The sequence below is a fragment of the Bufo bufo genome, chromosome 6 (genome assembly GCF_905171765.1).
Source record: "Bufo bufo chromosome 6, aBufBuf1.1, whole genome shotgun sequence".
In the NCBI taxonomy this organism is placed as follows: Eukaryota; Metazoa; Chordata; class Amphibia; order Anura; family Bufonidae; genus Bufo; species Bufo bufo.
In genome coordinates this window covers 158,249,804-158,271,224 of record NC_053394.1, presented here as the reverse complement: position 1 = coordinate 158,271,224, position 21,421 = coordinate 158,249,804, and the positions used below count along the sequence as shown (strand labels likewise).

The 21,421-nt window shown below is 45.0% G+C and overlaps 1 protein-coding gene across 4 annotated transcripts in view; it reads right to left on the bottom strand.

Moving 5' to 3' along the window:
- LOC121005405 (gastrula zinc finger protein XlCGF8.2DB-like) overlaps positions 1 to 20,075 on the bottom strand; it is a 37,713-nt gene extending 17,638 nt beyond the window's left edge. For all 4 annotated transcript variants that reach the window (XR_005779931.1, XR_005779932.1, XM_040438150.1 and 1 more), the window contains exons 1-3: positions 19,931 to 20,075; positions 16,734 to 16,881; positions 16,534 to 16,654 (exon numbers count right to left, since the gene is read on the bottom strand). Coding sequence is in view for 2 of the 4 variants with exons in the window: in XM_040438150.1 (XP_040294084.1) it covers positions 16,534 to 16,567 (34 nt within the window). In the remaining 2 variants the exon portion in view is untranslated. The remainder of the gene's footprint in view (positions 1 to 16,533; positions 16,655 to 16,733; positions 16,882 to 19,930) is intronic.
- Positions 20,076 to 21,421: the final 1,346 nt, after the last annotated feature.

The following is a 21,421-nucleotide window of genomic DNA, read 5'->3' as shown; positions in this document are numbered from 1 at the left end:
ACTCGTGGCTATATACCGAGAGAAATATCTTATTAATATCACGAGCAGTAAACACAATATACGTTACCGGGTCAAAGGTAGACAGAGTTCAGATGGGACCAGTTCTAAAGAACTTTCCTAGTAATCCAAAAAATATTCCAAGTTTCTTCTGATAAAGTTTTCTTCTTAAGTTTTCTTTTGGTCTTGATTGAATGAATGGGATGGATGGATGGATGGATTAATGGATCTCTTGCTGCTCCGCACACGAGTAATTATTCCCCCCCTTATCTAAGAATCATCCCCTTTAGATTAGGGATTTCCAATCAGGTAAGGTGGGTGTATTCGCATGCTAATAACACCATGATGTCATATTAACTCCTAATATGGCATAAAACTAATGATAAAATAATATAATATTGTCCATCTGCCTCCAGATGGCACTGTGGTACTGCAGATGAACATCACAACTTTTAAGCATCAAAACTAAATATCTAATACGTTCACATGACCTTCTTAACCTTTTTAATATACATCATTGAGGAAGGTCTTTTCCTGACATTTTTTATTACCTATATCCTGGACTTGTTGGAGTCACTGACTTCTCCTAGCTTTTTGAAATGACTTGATAAAAAATTTATACAACGGCTTTGATGCTTGGCATCGGAACTTGTACATTTTACTTATCTACATCCATGAATAACTATTGTTTTGAAATAACATTTACTCTTCTCAGAAATCCAATTAATATAAACTTACTTCAATGTTTCTAATGATAAATACATGGTATAATATCTATTTAAATCGATACTGTTTAAATTGATGTAAGTTATATGTATGGCCAATGTAAACTCACAAAGTTGTAACAATTTATAATAAGTGTAACTTGTCAGCTTGGGAGGAAAATGCTGGGTGTGTTTCTATTGTGCCATTGTCCCATTGTGTGTTTAAATGGTGATGTCTGTTCTGTTGTCCTCACATGTGTATTGGCGATCTCCCTTTGTCCTCAGAGATAATTGAATTGCTCCTCAGGTTGTCTCCGGGACAGAGAGGAGGAGACCATGATGCATTGTGGGGATATGTTGTATCGGTCCTATGTCACAAGTCTTCCTTCTGGTCCCCTAGGGGCGTGTACTTACATTGTATGTGTTGTAACATATTGATTGGCTGTATTTCAAACCCCTGTGGGCGGACCTGTATTTGCAACAACTGTAATAAAAACCAGGCTGGGTGTGCCAGCACCTCAGACCACTGCTTGACCCTCAACACGGAGCCTTGTCTCGTTATTGGGGGGATTCACTGAGACTGATTACCAGGAGTGTAAGCTGATTGTATGCTTTTCCTGTTCGTCTGCTAGCAGCTATTCGTGAGGTTCCAGTTTGGAGTGCTATTTTGTATCCAGTTCGGGAGTTTGGTGTATCCTGCAGTAGCTGTGCCTGTCTCTCAGAAAGGGGCTTATCGCCTAAACGGATTTTAACCCCTTGTCTGCTGAAACGGTCCGTTACATTGGTGGCAGCAGTGGGATCGTTCCTACAGCCAGAAGGACAGCTACAGGAGACACCATTTCTTTGGATTCTACAATTTAAAGGCAACGCATGTCCCAGTACAGCGACCCTAAAAGCAACAGGATGGAACCAGCAGTGTTATACGAGGAGGAGGACCTGGATGGCCGGGATGCATTAAGGAAAGGCATCTGGTACCAGGCCCTGGATAGTGTACAATACCAGCGGGGTGAGAGTCTCCCCAGTGAAGAGCAGCGGTTGCAGAAGCAAGTGGCCCTGCGGATGCCCTTCCTGGGACAGCAGCCCCTGGAGGAATGGGTGAAGGATCTAGAGCACCGGGTATGGCAGGAGCTATGGCTGGAGGATGCATACCAGGCGCTTTGGTGGTATATGGCAAGGTATATACCCTGGACAGCCGAACATGACAAGCTAGAGGGAGAGGCGTTTGATGGTCCTGGCTTGTTATGGGAGTCCTTTGCAGAGCCTGACTTCGGGAGCCCTGCACAGTCCAGACTTCAGGACATTTTCTATGAGAGGGAGGCTAGGCATGAGTGGGATGACCCCCATGAGGTAGAGCAAGACCTGGCTCACCTAGCAACCCTGGAGTGGGAACTGGAGCAGGACTACCGAGATCTCTTCCACTCCATTGAGAAGGCTCAGCAGGACGGTAAGGTGACAGACCCAGATCCAGACCCATTCAGCTGGGCAGATATTGTAGAGTGTTACTGGGAAGGACCCCAGGTGGCCGGTAGAGATGGGACCGAGGTCTCTCCACCGGTCCTGCAGGGAATTGGGAGCCCAGTCTCCATTCCCCAGCGGCAGTGTGAAGTGCAGGGAGAGGAGAGCAGCGTCCTCCCTCCCCAGCGGCAGGCTGAGTTACAGGGGGCAGAGGTAGTTGTTCCTGCCCCCCAGCAGCAGAGTGATATGCCGGGAAGGCAGTGTGAAATGCAGGGAGAGGAGAGCAGCGTCCTCCCTCCCCAGCGGCAGGCTGAGTTACAGGGGGCAGAGGTAGTTGTTCCTGCCCCCCAGCAGCAGAGTGATTTTTTGGGAATTGGGAGCCCAGTCTCCATTCCCCAGCGGCAGAGTGTCCAGCAGGGAATAGAGAGCCCAGTCTCCTTTCCCCAGCATCAGGACACTGTATTGGGAGCGGAGACGGTCGGTCGCCCTCCCCAGGCGCATTGAGGATGGAGTGGCCGAGTGAGTGGCCGCCTCTCAGTGCGCCTGCGCAGATTGAAGATAGGTACGGCCGCGGCGCAGGCGCCAGATATTGAATGAAAACAGGCAGGGCCAGCAGAGAACGATTCCGTTCCCTGGCCCTGTCAATCAACAAGCGGAGGGGGCGTCATTACGATCGGAGGATGCGGCTGCTACCAGCAAGTAGCCGCCCTACTTGCTGGTAGCAAGGTAATTTACATATTATAAAAATAGCGTTTTAGCAAATTCTACTGAACGAAAATTATTATTTTACTTATCTATGCAGAGATCGCAGTGTAGGGATTATTATTAAACAAAAAAAAAAAAAAAACGGTTTAGTGGGCTGACAGAAGCCCTTTAAAGGCAATGAGCATTCATTTTGGTTATAATGTCATTAGATAATATTGTATACGTATGAAAATGCACAACAAACCCGAGCTGGCAGATGAAGGTGCAGGGTCCTCAACCTACAACGTCTCTGTAACCGCCGTAATAAGATTGTCCACCATGGAGGACAGTTTGGACGACTGACCCTCTGGCGAGACCACATCCGCGAGACCACATCCTCACCTGACCCTCTCTCCTCGGAACATGCCTCTTCCACTGAGGACACGTCGGAGTGAGACTCTCTAGTAAGAGGAGGAGAGGCCAAGGAAATGGGAGACACAGACACCCTTTTTGGGGAGGATGTTCTGGCCAATTTTGCGGGACGGCCGTGATGGGCACGAGTCCCCTGATCCCCAGAATTGGACCGGTCAGAGGACTGCCTTGCCGACAAAGGCGTCAATATCTCCATAATGGCTTTGTTGGTATTGGAGACCTTCTGTACCACCCTGGACAGGGAACGCGCCCACTCCGGTTCTGCCATAGGCTGGGCAGCAGGGACCATTGGGTCCGGGGTCGAGCCACTTGATGGCGGCGCAGCACATGCAAAGCAGAGGGAGTCTGACTGCGGGGATGGAAATTTTGCACGACACGATGAACAAGCAAAATGACGCACAGAAGGGACTGCCTGCTTCGGGGCCTGGGGCCTGGGCTCGGACATACTGACAACCCTGCGCCCATAAAGAGGAAGAGGGGGAAGGTTAGACCCTGTTAGAAGGAGGTTTGTGATACATCTGCGTGTTTGTTTCATGTAGGTGTGTACTGGCCTGCATGGACGTTTGACGTTTTCCCCTTTTGTGTGTGTTACCTCCGGAAGGGGGCTGGTTTCCTCGGAGGGGTGAACCATTAGCCTGTATGCAGCACTGCCTGGAGCTTCCGTGTATCAGTTGTTCGCATGGAGGTCCGGGTAGATGTTTGGTGCCATCTTTCTATCTCTGCTGTGGCAGGTAAGTGTTGGCTAGTGTTCTGTTGTTACACTGTTTATTTACTTGCCGTGCAGTTGCTGCATTCTGTCTTTCTCCCTGTTAGCTACTGGGCCGCTGGAGACGCCTTTCATCCGTGGAGATGGATGAACAGGAGGTCTCTGCCCTGTCACGATGTTGAGGGTAATGCAGGGATTTCTAGACTTCTAGGTTCGTGGGTATAAGCCCCCTTACTATTGAAGGCGGCTCATACAGCCAGGAGACTAGGGCTATTTAAGGGAAACTTTAGGAGGTGACCAGCTCCCTTTTCCCTGTCTATGGCCTAGTAAGTGGTGACATTGTACGGTGTGTGGGGGGGGGGGGGGGGGGTTTCCCCACTCCCCCCCGTGACAGTTCCCCAGCAAAACCCTCAGGGGATGAGCCCACACAAGACCAATCTGCAGGCCCTGAAAGGACATACATGGTCCCCAAGATGGCGGCCACATCATCAGCAGAGGGGCGAGAAGAGCAGGAAAGCGCCCCCGTAGTTGAGACATCAGCTACACACATGGAGCTGGAGAACCCTGCTGCTCCTGGAAATTAGCCCACCATCACAGATATTTTTAATGCGGTGAAACACTCCAGCAGCTCTCTACACATTCTTAATACAAATATGGGCAGCTTACAGGAAAATGTCTCCCCAGACAAGACCTCAGGCAGGTGAATAAGAGGATTAAGGGCTCTTTCACACGAGCGAATGCCATGCGGCTAATCCGCTGCGTGAAAGAATGCCAAACCCCGCTCCGGACAGCAGAGACATGGAGCATTAACAGGATTGATAATGCTCCGTGCCTCTCTGTGACCTTTTTACTACAAAATCACTGTGACAACTTTATGTCACTGTGATTTTGTAGTAAAAAGATCAGAGAGGCACGGAGCATTATCAATCATGTTAATGCTCCATGTCTCTGCTGTCCGGAGCGGGGTTTGGCATTCTTTCACACAGCGGATTCCACGCACGGCATCCGCTCGTGTGAAAGAGTCCTAAGTAGTGTTGAGCGAACTTCTGTTTTAAGTTCGGCGTCTAAAGTTCGGCTTCCGGTTAGCGGAGAATCCCGATATGGATTCCGAATTCCGTTGTGGTCCGTGGTAGCGGAATCAATAATGGCCGATTATTGATTCCGCTACCACAGACCACAACGGAATTCGGAATCCATATCGGGATTCTCCGCTAACCGGAAGCCGAACTTTAGACGCCAAACTTAAAACAGAAGTTCGCTCAACACTAGTCCTAAGGAGGTGGAAGATAGAGTGAGCACTATTGAGGATCAGCTACCCCCAGTGAAGAGTGATCTTGGCAGAATTATACATAAAGTGTCTTTATTGATGTCCAAAACCAACGATTCGCAGAAATAATCTCAGGGTGATGGGGTCCCAAAAAAGGCTGAGGGGTCTGAAGCAGTGGTGTTTTTTGAAGATTGGCCGACCCTTAAATTTGGCAAGGACTCTCTGACTCGTGTATTTGCCATTGAAAGAGCACATAGAGTGCCATTTCGTGCCTCCATTTTTTTCTTTAACACATCGAGGGTTAAACAGCCAAACAAAACTCCATATTTATTACCCTGATTCTGCGGTTTACATAAACACCCCACATGTGGTCGTAAACTGATGTAAGGGCACACGGCAGGGCGCACAAGAAAAGTTTGCTGGACCGGTTTTTAGATGTCATGTCCCATTTGAAGCCCCCCAGATGCACCTTGCAGTAAAAACTCCCAAAAAGTGACCCCATTTTAGGAACTAGGGGATAAGGTGCCAGTTTTATTGGTACTATTTTGGGGTATATATGATTTTTAATTGCTCTATATTACGTTTTTTGTGAGGCAAGGTAACCAAAAAATGGCTGTTTTGGCACAGTTTATTTTTTACAAAATTCATCTGACAGGGTAGATCATGTGCTATTTTTATAGAGCAGGTTGTTACGGACGCAATGATATCAAATATGTCTACTTTCTTTGTTTGTTTCAGTTTGACATAATTTTTTTTCAAAAATGCTTTATTATGTTTTTGTGTCTCCATTTTCTGAACGCCATATTTCTTTTTCTGCCGATCGTCTTGTGCAGTGGCTCGTTTTTTGCAGGAAGAGTTGACACTTTTATTGATACTATTTTTGTGTACATATGGATTTTTTGATCATTCATTATTACACCTTATGGGGCAAGGTGACCAGAAAATTGGTTGTATTAGCAGTTTTTTATTTATTTATTTTTACAGCGTTCACCTGAGGGGTTAGGTCATGTGACATTTTTATAGACCAGATCGTTACAGACATGGCAATACTGAATATGTATACTTTTTCTTATTTATTTAAGTTTTACACAATAATAGCATTTAAAAAAATATATATATAATGATGTTTTAGTGTCTCCATAGTATAAGGCTAAGTTCACACGAACGTGTGTGATCCGTGGCCGTATTGCGGCCCGCAAATCGCGGGCTGCAATACACGGCCACAGTTCTGTGTGCATTCCGAATCACGGATGCGGACCCATTCACTTCAATGGGTCCGCAAATCCGGAATCGTGGAACGGCCGCACGGGACGGGACCCCTCGGAAGCACTACGGAGTGCTTCCGTGGGGTCACGTCCCGTACTTCCGTTCCGCAAAAAGATAGAACATGTCCTATCTTTTAGCGGAACGGGCGGATCGCGGACCCATTAAAGTGAATTAGTCCGCGATCCGATGCGGCTGACCTACGGCAGGCGATCGTGCATTGCGGCCCGCTGTTTGCGGGCCGCAGCACAGGCACGGGTCACACACGTTCGTGTGAACTCAGCCTAAGAGCCATAGCCTTTTTATTTTTTGACCGATTGTCTTAGGTAGGTTCTCATTTTTTGCGGGATGAGGTGACAGTTTGAGTGCATACGCCTTTTTGATCTCTTGGTGTTGCACTTTATGTGATGTTAGGTGACAAAAAAAAATGGCTTTTTTGCCACTGCAATACCTGATATGTCTACTTTTTTTTTATTTATTAAAGTTTTACACAATAACAGCATTTTTGAAAAAAAAAAAATTGTCTCCATTTTCTGAAGGCCATATTTTTTAAAATTTTTTGGGCGATTGTCTCATGTAGGGGCTCTTCTTTTTTCGGGATGAGGTGACGGTTTGATTACAGACGCGATGATAACAAAAACATTTGTAGTGTATTTTTTCTTTTTTTAATCAATTATAAATGTGTGGCTATAAGAAGAATTTTTTTCCCACTTTGTTTTTTCCTTTTTTTAAAAAAAATATTTACCCAGACCCAGTTGGTTCTTAACGATCCAGTGGGTCTGATGGTTTACAATACACTGCAGTATTGTCACTCACAGGCCTCTTTCACACGACCGTATGGCTTTTTCAGTGTTTTGCGGTCTGTTTTTCAGTTTTCGTTTCTGTTTTTCCGTATGGCATATACAGTATACAGTAATTACATTGAAAAAATTGGGCTGGGCATAAAATTTTCAATAGATGGTTCCGCAAAAATGGAACAGATACGGAAGACATACGTTCCGTTTTTTTTGCGGACCCATTGACTTGAATGGAGCCACGGAACATGATTTGCGGGCAATAATAGGACATGTTCTATCTTTCAACGGAACAGAAAAAATGAAATACGGAAACGGAATGCATACGGAGTACATTCCGTTTTTCTTGCGGAACCATTGAAATGGATGGTTACGTATACGGAACGCAAAAAACGGCCAGTAAACAGGAAAAAAAACGGTCGTGTGAAATAGGCAGGAGCCTGAACAGCTATACCATGGCAAGCCGGAAGCCTGTGAAGGCGTCCGGTTGCCATGGTAACCATCCGGCCCTGCCACAACAGCGCAACGGCCGGATGTGGGAGGGAGGGTGCTTCCATCAAGCATCGGCCGCTGCCACAGCACAGCAGCAGTCTGATGGGAGAGGGAGCTCCCTCCATCTCTTAACCCCTTCCATACAGCCTATGGACCAGGGCATGGAAGGGGTTAAAGGGCTGACATCGGTGCCAGCACCGATGTCAGCCGTTTCAAGCAGACCACAGACTGTGGGGATCAGAACTTTTCAGCCGGCATTTGAATCCTCTGATAGTCTGTACAGACTACCCAATCAGAGCGATCGCCGGCCCGGGACCGCCCTCATTGGTCCCGGGCCAGTTAGCCGAGATCCCTGGCTGTGTGTAACAGCCGGGGTCTCAGCGCTGTCACCATGTCTGCAGACATGGTGACAGTTTAATGCCATGATGTATACTCGTCATGGAGCACTGCTACTTGGCGCTCCATGGCGAGTATACACAAGTCAAAAAGAGCGCTAAGGGGTTAAAGAAGCATTCAAGTTCCGCCTGGTCCGAGGGCATGTGTGTTGCGAATATTGGACATTAAAAACCGTAATTCACGTCTGGGGGTGCAGCGTCTGCTCTTCCAGGCCAGGAAACTAATTGCTAAATACTGGCTTAGACCTCAGCCACCATCTGGGGCTGAATTTTTTATGAACAGAATGGACGAGATTATCCGCCTGGAGAATGGGGTATATATTAAAAGGCAATGCTTAGCCAAGTTTTCCAAAATTTTGGACAAGTGGGTATCTTATAGGACTACTGTGATGTGATATGGCATATGAGTATCTGGGCTGTGTTGGGAGGAGTGGTTTCAGTGATACATAGAGTTCTGGGTCATGCATGTACGAGACTGAGATTGGGAAGGGAAATTATGGTGGAGGATCTGGAGTGGAGAAGCCCCGAGAATAGCTTTTAATGGTAAGAGGAGGGGATGGGCTTATACTTAGGGTGTCGGCTGCGTCTTCCTCGATGCCATGATACATTGTACCTGTGTTGGCGGTAGAGTGCCCATATTGTCGCTGGAAAGGGGGTGGGCGGTTGAGGGGTGATTTATTCAATACTCTTTTGTACCACAATTGAATGGGTATATCTCTGTATAACGTGCCTTTATTATTGAAAGCTGGTTGCCGTTTATGAAAATATCTTAATATCTGTCTGAATGATCAACCGGACTGTGTATACTCAATCCTAGATCTCATGAAGGATTTCTATTTTCTTTTTCATGTTTGCAAATTGAAAGAAAATGTTAAATACATTCTGATAAATAAAAAAAAATTAAAAAAACTTGCCCGTTTGTCCTGGATGTATATTATGTTAGATTTAAAGGCTATGTACACCTTTGGAGGCAATTTTTGCTTATGATTGCATTTTACTCAATTCTGGCTAAAAATCATATTTTTAATTGGCTTTTATTAAAAATATTAAGCCATTCTGTCACAAAGGGTTAACTGTTTTTCTAGCTGTGTGACTGGTACTCACTTTAATAACCCTCATCTCTAAACTACTGAGAGGTCAAACACTTATTCAAAGGGGTTCTGCAGTTTTTTTAAACTGATCTATCCTTTGGATAGATCATCAGCATCTGATCGGCGGGGGTCCGACACCCGGGACCCCTGCCGATCAGCTGTTTGAGAAGGCAGCGGCGCTGGCAGTAGTGCCACGGCCTTCTCGTTGTTTACCGCAGATCCAGTGACGTCACCACTAGTATCAATGGCCTGGGCGGGGCTAAGCTCTGTTCACCTGAATGGAGCTTAGCCCCGTCCAGGCCATTGATACTAGTCGTGATGTCACTGGGCCTGCACTAAATAGCGAGAAGGCCGCGGCACTACTGCCAGCGCTGCTGCCTTCTCAAACAGCTGATCGGCAGGGGTCCCGGGTGTCGGACCCCCGCCTATCAGATGCTAAAAAAACTGCAGAACCCCTTTAAGTCACATTCTTATACGCAAGATAAGGATTAAGCTTTAATGAATATTTATAATGTCAGAGCAGAGATAAGGAGTCCGTCTGCTCCCCAACTGACAGAAAAGACAACAAAAAAGGATTCCATATTTTTAATAAAGACCAATTGAAAAAATGATTTTTACCTCAAAATAATAAACACCAACAAATAAATAGCAAGCACACAGCATACACAGATTTATATGAAAATAAATCAATATTTTATTAAATACAAGTTAAAATTTACAAACATACAATATATCAAAATAAGCACAATGCAGTAATAAAAATAAAATTGCCCCCAAAAGGTGTACATAGCCTTTAAACACACATGAAGTGCACATATGAAATTAACTGAAGAATAATTATTAGTTAAATATTTAAACACCAAATGGGAGAATTCAAACCATGCCCTGGAAGATGCCGCCACACATGCAAAACCCTGGGTCGGGTGAAAAGGTTTGTCGTAGATTTTTTACGACTTTATTTGAGGAGTTTGGTTTACTGACTTTGTGAGTAAATAAAAACTACTTCAGTTTATCATTCTATCTGGGACCATCAAACATTGATATGCACCGCTGTACAGGGGAAGAGACGCCGACATAAAAGATCACATAAGGAGATTGTGGATTTAAGGACAACGCTGGAGACACTTGTGGGACATATTCTTAATATATTGTTTTAAAAGTGGTAAGTGAAGCCCTGTGTATACTGTTTCCCAGAGAAGGAGGGTGAAGAGGTTTTTTTTCACTTTGATGATTCCAAGGGTGTGGTGATGTTTCTGGTTGCGGTACTGGCCGCATATATGGGCTCCACACTGTGCAGTGCTTCTTGCGGACTGTACCAGCCTTGGGCATCCCCCCTCCCTTAGGCGGGCTGTTCCGCTCTTCGCGAACGCAGTGGTTACCATGCACATATCCCCCTTGTGGCCTGTTTGCGTTTAGGACGCTGGAAGAGGGACTTGGCGTGCGGGCGACCCTTACGCTGGCGGGATGCAGGGGAGCTAGGCTGCCCTGGTCCACCTTGTCTTCTGTGGGGGAGGCAGCAGTGCGGGTGACCGGCACTGGCGCAACTCGACCCCGGGAGAGCAGAGAGGTCTAGTGCGTCTCTGGTATCCCTAGAGAACAAAAATTTAATTAAAAATTAAAAAGGAAAAAATAAAAACAACAACAAGGAGAAACAGCCCTGCGGAGCAGGGAGTGTCTTGCCTCCTTGGACACTAAGCAAAAACTGTCAGTCTCTCTCTCCAGGCTGAGGGTATAGCTGTGGAGGAGGGGCTTAACAGTTTTCACTTAGTGTCACGCCTCCTAGGGAGCTGAGCTATACCCAAGGTCTTCTGTGTCCCCCAAGGAATATGGGCGAGAAATCGCATAGCATCCGCAAGCAAGTGCGGACGCGATACGATTTTCACGGATGTTGCTAACTAGACGAGGGATGAGCGACCCAGGACCCCATTTACTTTATTATTGGGGTGATCAATCTCAATAACTCTATTTCATATGGATTTCTTGCCATGTATATAAACCGTTTAGCCATAGAGTGATAACTCCCTGCCTAATATTGAGTAGGTCCCTCTAACTACCAAAACAGCTTGACCTGTTGAGGCACTGACACCACATGACCTCTAAATATATCCTGTGGTAAATGCTACAAGATCCTGTAACTCCTGTAAGTTGTGAGGGCCTACTAGGATTGGACTTGTTTTCCAGCACATCCCACATATGCTTGTTTAGGTTGAAATCTGTGAAACTTTAAGTGCCAGAACCCAAGGATTTCCCTTATAACATCGCCCAGTAGCTCCACCTTCTTCCCATAGTGCATCCTGGAGCCACCTCGTCCTCAGGAGAGTAATGTAAACTCACCAGCGGACCACATAATGTAAATAAACAGTTTTGGTGCTCACATGCCAACTATAGGTGCTTTAGGTGGTAAGCAGGGCTCAGCAGCGGTACACTGACTGGTCTGTGGCTACGCAGCCCCAAACACATTAAGATGTGAGACACCTAGCTTCCGATGTGCATCAAGAAGCCCTGCATGCCCATGACCCTGTTTCTGGTTTACCAGTTGATTGTCCTTGGACCACATTTATTAGGTAAAACCACAGTATACTTGGAATACCCCACAAGGAGATGCTTTGATCATTTATCATAATTTGATACTTGTCAAAGTTACTCAGATACTTATACTTGCTGTGCATTTTCATCAGTATACCATTTTATCTAATGATATTATAGCCAAAATCTTCTGTTATGTGGCTGAAGAAGCCAAGATGAGTTCATGGCAAGTTCAGTTTATATAAGAATAATCGTTAATATGAACAGACATTGTATTTTAAAAGTTATTGCTAAAGATATGGGTTTATTTATGGGGAGTACACTAGCTCCTTCAAACATGTCTGTCTGAAGGGAACAATGTTGTTTCATGGATAAGCCATGACAAGATAAGAATTTATATCCTTAAGGCACACCTGCTGTGTGAGGTCCAATTCATATATTTATAATTATATTATATATATTTCTGTATGGTATATTTAGTTTTTCCAACATATTTTAACCAATAATTCATATCATGTGTTATTTATGTGTAACAATGTATCGATTATATATATATATATATATATATATATTATATCATGTATGTGTCATTTAGAATGTATCCTGTAGAAGATACAGAAACACTGAAGTAAGTTTCTGGTAATTGGATTTCTGAGAAGAGTTAAATGTTATTTCAGACGGTAGTTATTCATCCATGTAGATAAGTAAAGTATACAAGTCCCGATGCCGAGTATCAAGGCCCTTATACATACACAGTTATCTATTAACATATTATTCAAAAAAATAGGAGAAGACAATGCCTCCCAAATTAAAAAAGTGTCAGGAAAAGACCTTCCTCAATTATGTATATTAAAAAGGTTAAGAAGGTCATGTGAACGTATTATTAGGCATTTAGAATTAATGTTTAAGGTTGTGATATTCATCTGCAGTACCACAGTGCCATCTGGAGGCAGATGGACAATATTATATTATTTTACCATTTGTTTTATGCCATGTCAAGGGTTAATATGACATCATTGTGTTATTAACACGCAAATACACCCACCTTACCTGATTGGAAATCCCAAATCCAGATGATTCTTAGATAAGGTGGGGAATAATTACTCGTGTGCAGAGCATCAGGGGATCAAGAAAAGAAAGAAAACTACACCAGAAGAAACTTGGATTATTTTTTTGGACTACTAGGAAAGTTCTTGAGAACTGGTCCCATCTGAACTCTGTCTACCTCTGACCCGGTAACGTATATTGTGTTTACTGCTCATGATATTAATAAGATATTTCTCTCGGTATATAGCCAAGAGTCCCCATACTGTGGGAATATATAGTGTTAGGTGCCTCCATAATACTGATTATTCTCTTAGCAAAGATGCATATTGGTAATGGAAGATCTGACATTATTTGAAAAGAGGACTAAATCCTTGGAAAGTTATTTCCATAGTCTGATTGCCGAGCTGAATATTTTATCATATTAATATCATATATTTTTGATTGGTCATAGGAAAACAGAGTCAAGGGATAACATTTATTTTCCTGTATAATCCGTGTTTTATTGTTATAGCCTGTTTGATAAACAGAAGATCCTACGTTTCTCCTGGTATATAAATTATTGGCCTGTTTGTTAAAAAGTATGGCACTGGTTGTCATAAGTAACTAAGTTGTACTGTGCTGGTGAGAAAGGGGTGTGTTAGCACCACCGTGTGGCATATTTTGGGTATTATTTTGTAACTTCATCATTTGTTTTGCAATTGTATTGATTTTATATTCTTTGTTTTATAATAAATGACCTTTATATTTTGCATAGACAACTGTCCCTTTGTTTCACTGCTTGCAAAAATCAAATTAAGATACTCGATAAAAGAACTTAGAGGCGTTTATGTCTGCCTGAAGGATCATATAATTTTTTTTTATATATATACCGTATTTTTCGCTTTATAAGGCGCACCTTATTATAAGACGCACCTAGGTTTTTGAGGAGGAAAATAAGAAAAAATATATTTTGAACCAAAAGGTGTGCTTTTGGTGGATTTTGAACTAATGGTCTGGGGATGACACTGTTATGGGGCTCTGTGGATGACGCACTGTTATGGGGGATCTGTGGATGACACTGTTATGGGGGGGAAATCTGTGGATGATGCACTGTTATGGGGGGGGGATCTATGGATGATGCACTGTTATGAGGGATGTGTGCTGTGACACATAGGGCCATGAGGGGGGCCAGGATAAGATGCTATATGTGTGGATGCAATATGTGTCCCCCTCATGGCCCTATATTACACCGGGCCCCGCGCACAGAAGTCTCTTTGTATGTAAAATCTTTCATTATTCCTGAATCAATCGCTCTCCTATTGATAAACTAGCCTAATCGGCTGCATCAGTACTCACTATGAATGCAGTGTGCGGTCCGGCCGGCGTGTGACTGACGTCACTCAGTCAGTCACGCTCCTCCCACTTCATTAATGAAGCAGGAGCAGGATGAAGTCATGCGCCGGAGGGACCGCACACTACATTCATAGTGAGTACTGATGCAGGCGATTAGGCTAGTTTATCAAAAGGAGAGCGATTGATTCAGGAATAATGAAAGATTTTACATACAAAGAGACTTCTGTGCGCGGGGCCCGGTGTAATACAGTGACTGCACCGGGCCCCGCTGTGAGTTGCCTCCAGCCCCTCCTCCCTCCCCGCACTGTAACTGATGTATCGCCGGCCACGCTGTGCAGCATAGCGGCCGGCGATGTATCAGTGTCAGCTCTGTAAAAAAAAAGTCAACCATCGTTTTATAAGACGCATTGTCATTTCCCCCCCTCTTTTGGGGGAAAAAAAAGTGCATCTTATAAAGCGAAAAATACGGTATATATATTTTTTTGATCCTCTTTTATATGAAGATTCTTTTTATATAGAAGATATACAGTCAGGTCCATAAATATTGGGACATCGACACAATTCTAAAATTTTTGGCTCTATACACCACCACAATGGATTTAAAATGAAACGAACAAGATGTGCTTTAACTGCAGACTGTCAGCTTTAATTTGAGGGTATTTACATCCAAATCAGGTGAACAGTGTAGGAATTACAACAGTTTGCATATGTGCCTCCGACTTGTTAAGGAACCAAAAGTAATGGGACAATTGACTTCTCAGCTTTTCCATGGCCAGGTGTGTGTTATTCCCTCATTATCCCAATTACAATGAGCAGATAAAAGGTCCAGAGTTTATTTCCAGTGTGCTATTTGCATTTGGAATCTGTTGCTGTCAACTCTCAAGATGAGATCCAAAGAGCTGTCACTATCAGTGAAGCAAGCCATCATTAGGCTGAAAAAAACTAAACAAACCCATCAGAGAGATAGCAAAAACATTAGGCGTGGCCAAAACAACCGTTTGGAACATTCTTAAAAAGAAGGAACGCACCGGTGAGCTCAGCAACACCAAAAGACCCGGAAGACCACAGAAAACAACTGTGGTGGATGACTGAAGAATTCTTTCCCTGGTGAAGAAAATACCCTTCACAACAGTTTGCCAGATCAGGAACACTCTCCAGGAGGTAAGTGTATGTGTGTCAAAGTCAACAATCAGGAGAAGACTTCACCAGAGTGAATACAGAGGGTTCACCACAAGATGTAAACCATTGGTGAGCCTCAAAAACAGGAAGGCCAGATTAGAGTTTGCCAAACATCTAAAAAAGCCTTCACAGTTCTGGAACAACATCCTATGGACAGATGAGACCAAGATCAACTTGTACCAGAGTGATGGGAAGAGAAGAGTATGGAGAAGGAAAGGAACTGCTCATGATCCTAAGCATACCACCTCATCAGTGAAGCATGGTGGTGGTAGTGTCATGGCGTGGGCATGTATGGCTGCCAATGGAACTGGTTCTCTTGTATTTATTGATGATGTGACTGCTGACAAAAGCAGCAGGATGAATTCTGAAGTGTTTCGGGCAATATTATCTGCTCATATTCAGCCAAATGCTTCAGAACTCATTGGACGCGCTTCACAGTGCAGATGGACAATGACCCAAAGCATACTGCAAAAGCAACCAAAGAGTTTTTTAAGGGAAAGAAGTGGAATGTTATGCAATGGCCAAGTCAATCACCTGACCTGAATCCGATTGAGCATGCATTTCACTTGCTGAAGACAAAACTGAAGGGAAAATGCCCCAAGAACAAGCAGGGACTGAAGACAGTTGCAGTAGAGGCCTGGCAGTGCATCACCAGGGATGAAACCTAGCATCTGGTGATGTCTATGCGTTCTAGACTTCAGGCTGTAATTGACTGCAAAGGATTTGCAACCAAGTATTAAAAAGTGAAAGTTATGATTATTATTCTGTCTCATTACTTTTGGTTCCTTAACAAGTGGGAGGCACATATGCAAACTGTTGTTATTCCTACACCGTTCACCTGATTTGGATGTAAATACCCTCAAATTAAAAGCTGACCGTCTGCAGTTAAAGCAAATCCATTAAGGTGGTGTATGGAGCCAAAAATGTTAGAATTGTGTCGATGTCCCAATATTTATGGACCTGACTGTACGACATTTTTAATTTGCGGCACTTCAACTTCAAGAACCGCCTGTTCAATATTACCCCCCCCCCCCACACACACACACACACACCACCTCTTTGATAGGCAGCACTGTCATGAGATAATCAATGTTAACTTACACTACATGTCTGTATCTACATTATCATACCTTCCATCTAATTTACAATTAGTGAAAGTCTATTCTTACCCGGTGATGTGTTGGGTTGGTTGTCCTCCATCATGACGTCTTGGTAGAGATCCTTATCCTCTAAATACTCCCACTCTTTCAAGTAGAAACAGACAGTGACATCCTGACACCTTACAGGAACCTGAAACACACAACGATGTAGTCATCATCCAAACACATCATACCTCATTGTGACTGTATAAGGTCCCAGCAGCGCTTACCTCTCCAGTCAGCAGGTCAATAGTGAGGTCTAGGATCTTCTCTTGTTTCTTTAGGTATCATAAGCGAGGCAGAGAAACTGTGGTGGCCCACTGCGTCTACTTTAATTATGCTGAAAAGGCTCACACTTCTCAGATCAATTCTTCATTACTGTAAAGAAGGTCAAAGAAATCAGTGAGGAATGACTGATGACACAGGTTGATGTAAATGTTCACTTGGTATTCTCATCATCCATACTTTTTAGTTTTAGGAGGAACACGGAGAACCTGTTTTATTGACCAACAAACCTGAAATGACATCCAGGTCCAAACACTGGGAGCAAAATATGTTATCCTATATATTCTATGGTAGGCCTGATCTAATCTTACCCTGGTCCACAAACCAGGTAAAATATGCTGTAAACAATGTAAGGTCAGCTCAACACAACGTGGTGGCGTCACATTTGGTGTGTTTGTTTTTTATCCCAAAAACACAGATCAGATTCAAAAGAGAAGACGTGTTCTCTGTTTCTCTTAGGCCCCCTGCACACGAACGTGTGCTTCCTGTTGCCGTATTGCGGACCCGCAATACACGGGTGCCGTTCCGTGGGCATTCCGCATCACGGATGCAAACCTATTCACTTGAATGGGTCCGCAAATCCGGAGATGCGGAACAGAAGCACGGAACGGAACCCTATGGAGTGCTTCTGTGGGGTTTCGTCCCGTACTTCCGTTACGCAAAAAGATAGAACATGTCCTATCTTTTTGCGGAACGGCCGGATCACGGACCCATTAAAGTAAATGGGTCCGCGATCCGCTGCGGCTGCCCCACAGACTGTGTTCGTGCATTGCAGCCCGCATTTTGCGGGCCGCAGCACGACCACGGGGTCCACACGTTCGTGTGCAGGGGGCCTTAGGCTGTGTTTACATCTCCATTAGAGATGATCCAAAAGTTTTTTATCCAGCCAACAGCTGGCATTTAGGAAAACAACCAGATCACTGCCAGATCCCATTATAGTCAATATGGATTCAGCAGTAATCTGTTGAATCCAGCTCCAGAAAATTGACGATAGGCTGTTCTCTGCCAGAACAGTTTACCAGAGATGCAAACACAGCCATACCGAGATTGAACCTGTTTGCTACCAGCTCCAGAGCGAAGTGCAAGCATGCCGCCCGCTCGCGCGTGCAGCGGTGTCGTGGCCGGCAGGTCACTGCTGTTTCAAACAGCAGAGACCCGCGGCTAATGACCGCAACCGGCAGGTCTAAAAGACCCCTGATTGTTCATAATTTTATTTTATTTTTTTTTAAGGATTTTGTAGGCTCAAATAAGAGCTTCAAAATCATAAAAAAGTTAAAAAAAAACACAAATATATAAAAAATAAAATATTAAAGTTGAAATCATCCCCCTTTACGTTGAATAAAAAAAATACATAAATAGCAAAAAATATAAACATCATGGGCATCACCGCATCCAAAATGCCCGTACTATTAAAATATTAAAATATTTTTCCAATAAGGCGAATGGAGTAACGGGAAAAAAAAAAAAAGTCAAAATGGCTAATCTGCCATTTTTCATTGCTTCTTACCCAAAAAATTGAAGAAAATTTGATCAAAAGTCACACACACACTCCCAAAAATGTTTGCGTTTTTTCTAATTCCACCCCATTTGGAATTTTTTTCCCGCTTCCCACTACATTCTATGCCATATTAAATGGTGCCATTAAAAAAGTACAACTTGTCTCGCAAAAAATAAGCCCTCATACGGCTAAATTAACGGAATAAAAAAGTTATGGCTCAAGATAAAGAAGAAAAATAAAAACGCAAAAAACTCCGGTATCCTAAGGGTTAAACAGTTTGCTGTGTCTGACTATATGATTGTGTTATGTCCACCCCTTGGTAGAGAAGGAGTCTTTACCTCCTACCTAGGCTGGGGCTATCTGGTGACTTTGGCCACAGATCACAGTGTAGATCTGCAGCATCCCAGTTGTGACCGTGACCCAAAAACTGCTAGAAAACCAGCAGGATTCCTTTGACTCTCAAGTTGCGGCAACTTTCAGGTCGGATCGAGACCTGATTCACTTTCACTAAGTGAGATGCTTCATCATTACAACAATCTTATGCCATGAGCCAGAGCCGCTGAGTAGTGCCACTGCCAACCAGAAGCTTTTGTAGCTGTTAGTTTCATATTTTGGCTACCATGTTTGGCATCTGATGGCTCTACTGCTGTAGGCCACATTCACACATGTGCTAGGACATTGTGTCACGGATTCCTGCACTTTTGATGGTAAGAATAGTGCGGCATTTAGGGCTATTAATTGCTGTCAAGAAGACATAACACAGTGCCAAAATAACAGGCCCATAAACCGTCCAAACATAAAAATCACAATGTGCCAAAATAACAGGGCCATACAGAGGCCGTATACACAACAGGGCCATACAGAGGCCGTATACACAACAGGGCCATACAGGGCCCGTATACACAACAGGGCCATACAGGGCCCGTATACACAACAGGGCCATACAGAGGCCGTATACACAACAGGGCCATACAGAGGCCGTATACACAACAGGGCCATACAGAGGCCGTATACACAACAGGGCCATACAGAGGCCGTATACACAACAGGGCCATACAGGGCCCGTATACACAACAGGGCCATACAGGGCCCGTATACACAACAGGGCCATACAGGGCCCGTATACACAACAGGGCCATACAGGGCCCGTATACACAACAGGGCCATACAGGGCCCGTATACACAACAGGGCCATACAGGGCCCGTATACACAACAGGGCCATACAGGGCCCGTATACACAACAGGGCCATACAGGGCCCGTATACACAACAGGGCCATACAGGGCCCGTATACACAACAGGGCCATACAGGGCCCGTATACACAACAGGGCCATACAGGGCCCGTATACACAACAGGGCCATACAGAGCCCGTATATAACAGGGCCATACAGAGTCCATACAAATCAGTGCAGCAGACAAATAACAGGGCCATGAAGTCCCCGCCCTGACCCATCTAGCGCCCAGCATAGAAGACAAATAAAGCACCCAAAAGCCATAGAGTACAATGACAACATGGCAGCCTCCGTCCTCAGACCTCCCCCATGAGAGAACGGTCCTAGCGGAGACTTTCGGGCTCAGGTTGCGGTTTCCGGGCCTCCGGCTTCCTGGGGTCTCAGCAGGAGTGATACGGGTGTGAACGCACCTGCAGGCCGGGGCAGGACACGGACCCTGCACGGAGCGCTGTCACACACATGGACGTGCCAGTTCCGTGTCACTGAAGTCCGCCCCTTGATCAAGGCCGTGCGACAAAAAAAACGGTAGAAGCTAGAATGGAGTTGTCAGACGGATGTTTGTGACGTCACTGGTCACATGCTCCTTCATGGTCACATGACCGAATGTGGGAAGTGCTGGTAAACACAGACTGTCTCTGCATGAGCTGTGTGTCTGCAGGCGGCAGTGTGAGGGAGGATGTGGTGCAGTCCGGGGGTACACTGAGCTACATGGGGAGCAGTGCAGGAGTATCTGGGGGGTGGAGTGGAATCTGGTGCGATTCTAGGGGTTTAGGGTACAGATCTGGGTGTATTCTAGTGTATGGGGTGTAAATCTGTGAGGAGGGGGCATATGGTGTATTCTGGGGGCCATGAGGGTGCAGATCTTTGAGGGGGGTCCAGAGATGGCGACCTGTTGTGCTGAGAGGGGGGCAGAGATGGCGATCTGTGTGCTGAGAGGGGAGATAGAGATGGCGATCTGTGTGCTGAGAGGGGAGATAGAGATGGCGATCTGTGTGCTGAGAGGGGAGATAGAGATGGCGATCTGTGTGCTGAGAGGGGAGATAGAGATGGCGATCTGTGTGCTGAGAGGGGAGATAGAGATGGCGATCTGTGTGCTGAGAGGGGAGATAGAGATGGCGATCTGTGTGCTGAGAGGGGAGATAGAGATGGCGATCTGTGTGCTGAGAGGGGAGATAGAGATGGCGATCTGTGTGCTGAGAGGGAGGGGCAGAGATGGCGATCTGTGTGCTAGAAGGGAGGGGCAGAGATGGCGATCTGTGTGCTGAGAGGGGAGATAGAGATGGCGACCTGTTGTGCTAGAAGGGAGGGGCAGAGATGGCGATCTTTGTGCTGGGGGTGGGATGCAGAGATGGCGATCTGTGTGCTGAGAGGGGAGATAGAGATGGTGACCTGTTTGGGGGAGGGAGTACTATCTTTACCTTTAGAAATATAGAGCATACAAAGGTAGCAGCGCTCACCTAAAAAACGACTCCCAGAAGCACGGACGCAGCCTCGATCAGCTGCTGACTTGTATTATGAAGAAAAACGGAAGGTCCAGCTTCTAAAAATCCAATTTCTTTATTCCAGCGGTTTAAAAGTTTTCCATACACAGGACAGTAGTATACAATCTACGCGTTTCAGACTCACAAATTACAGTCCTTACTCATGACAAAAGTGCCCTACAAATGCCACTCCATATAAACCCCCCTAACTCCCATCAAACACTGGGAAGCTAAGCGGGCTCACCTGGAGTAGGCAATTGGACAATCACCACACATTAACCCTTCACCTACAGAAAAATACATATACACTAAAATAACATTTTTTCTCTTTCGACAAAGAATGGCAATTGCTAGGGGTATCTGTCATTAAGGCTACTTTCACACTAGCGTTCGGGGCTCCGCTTGTGAGTTCCGTTTGAA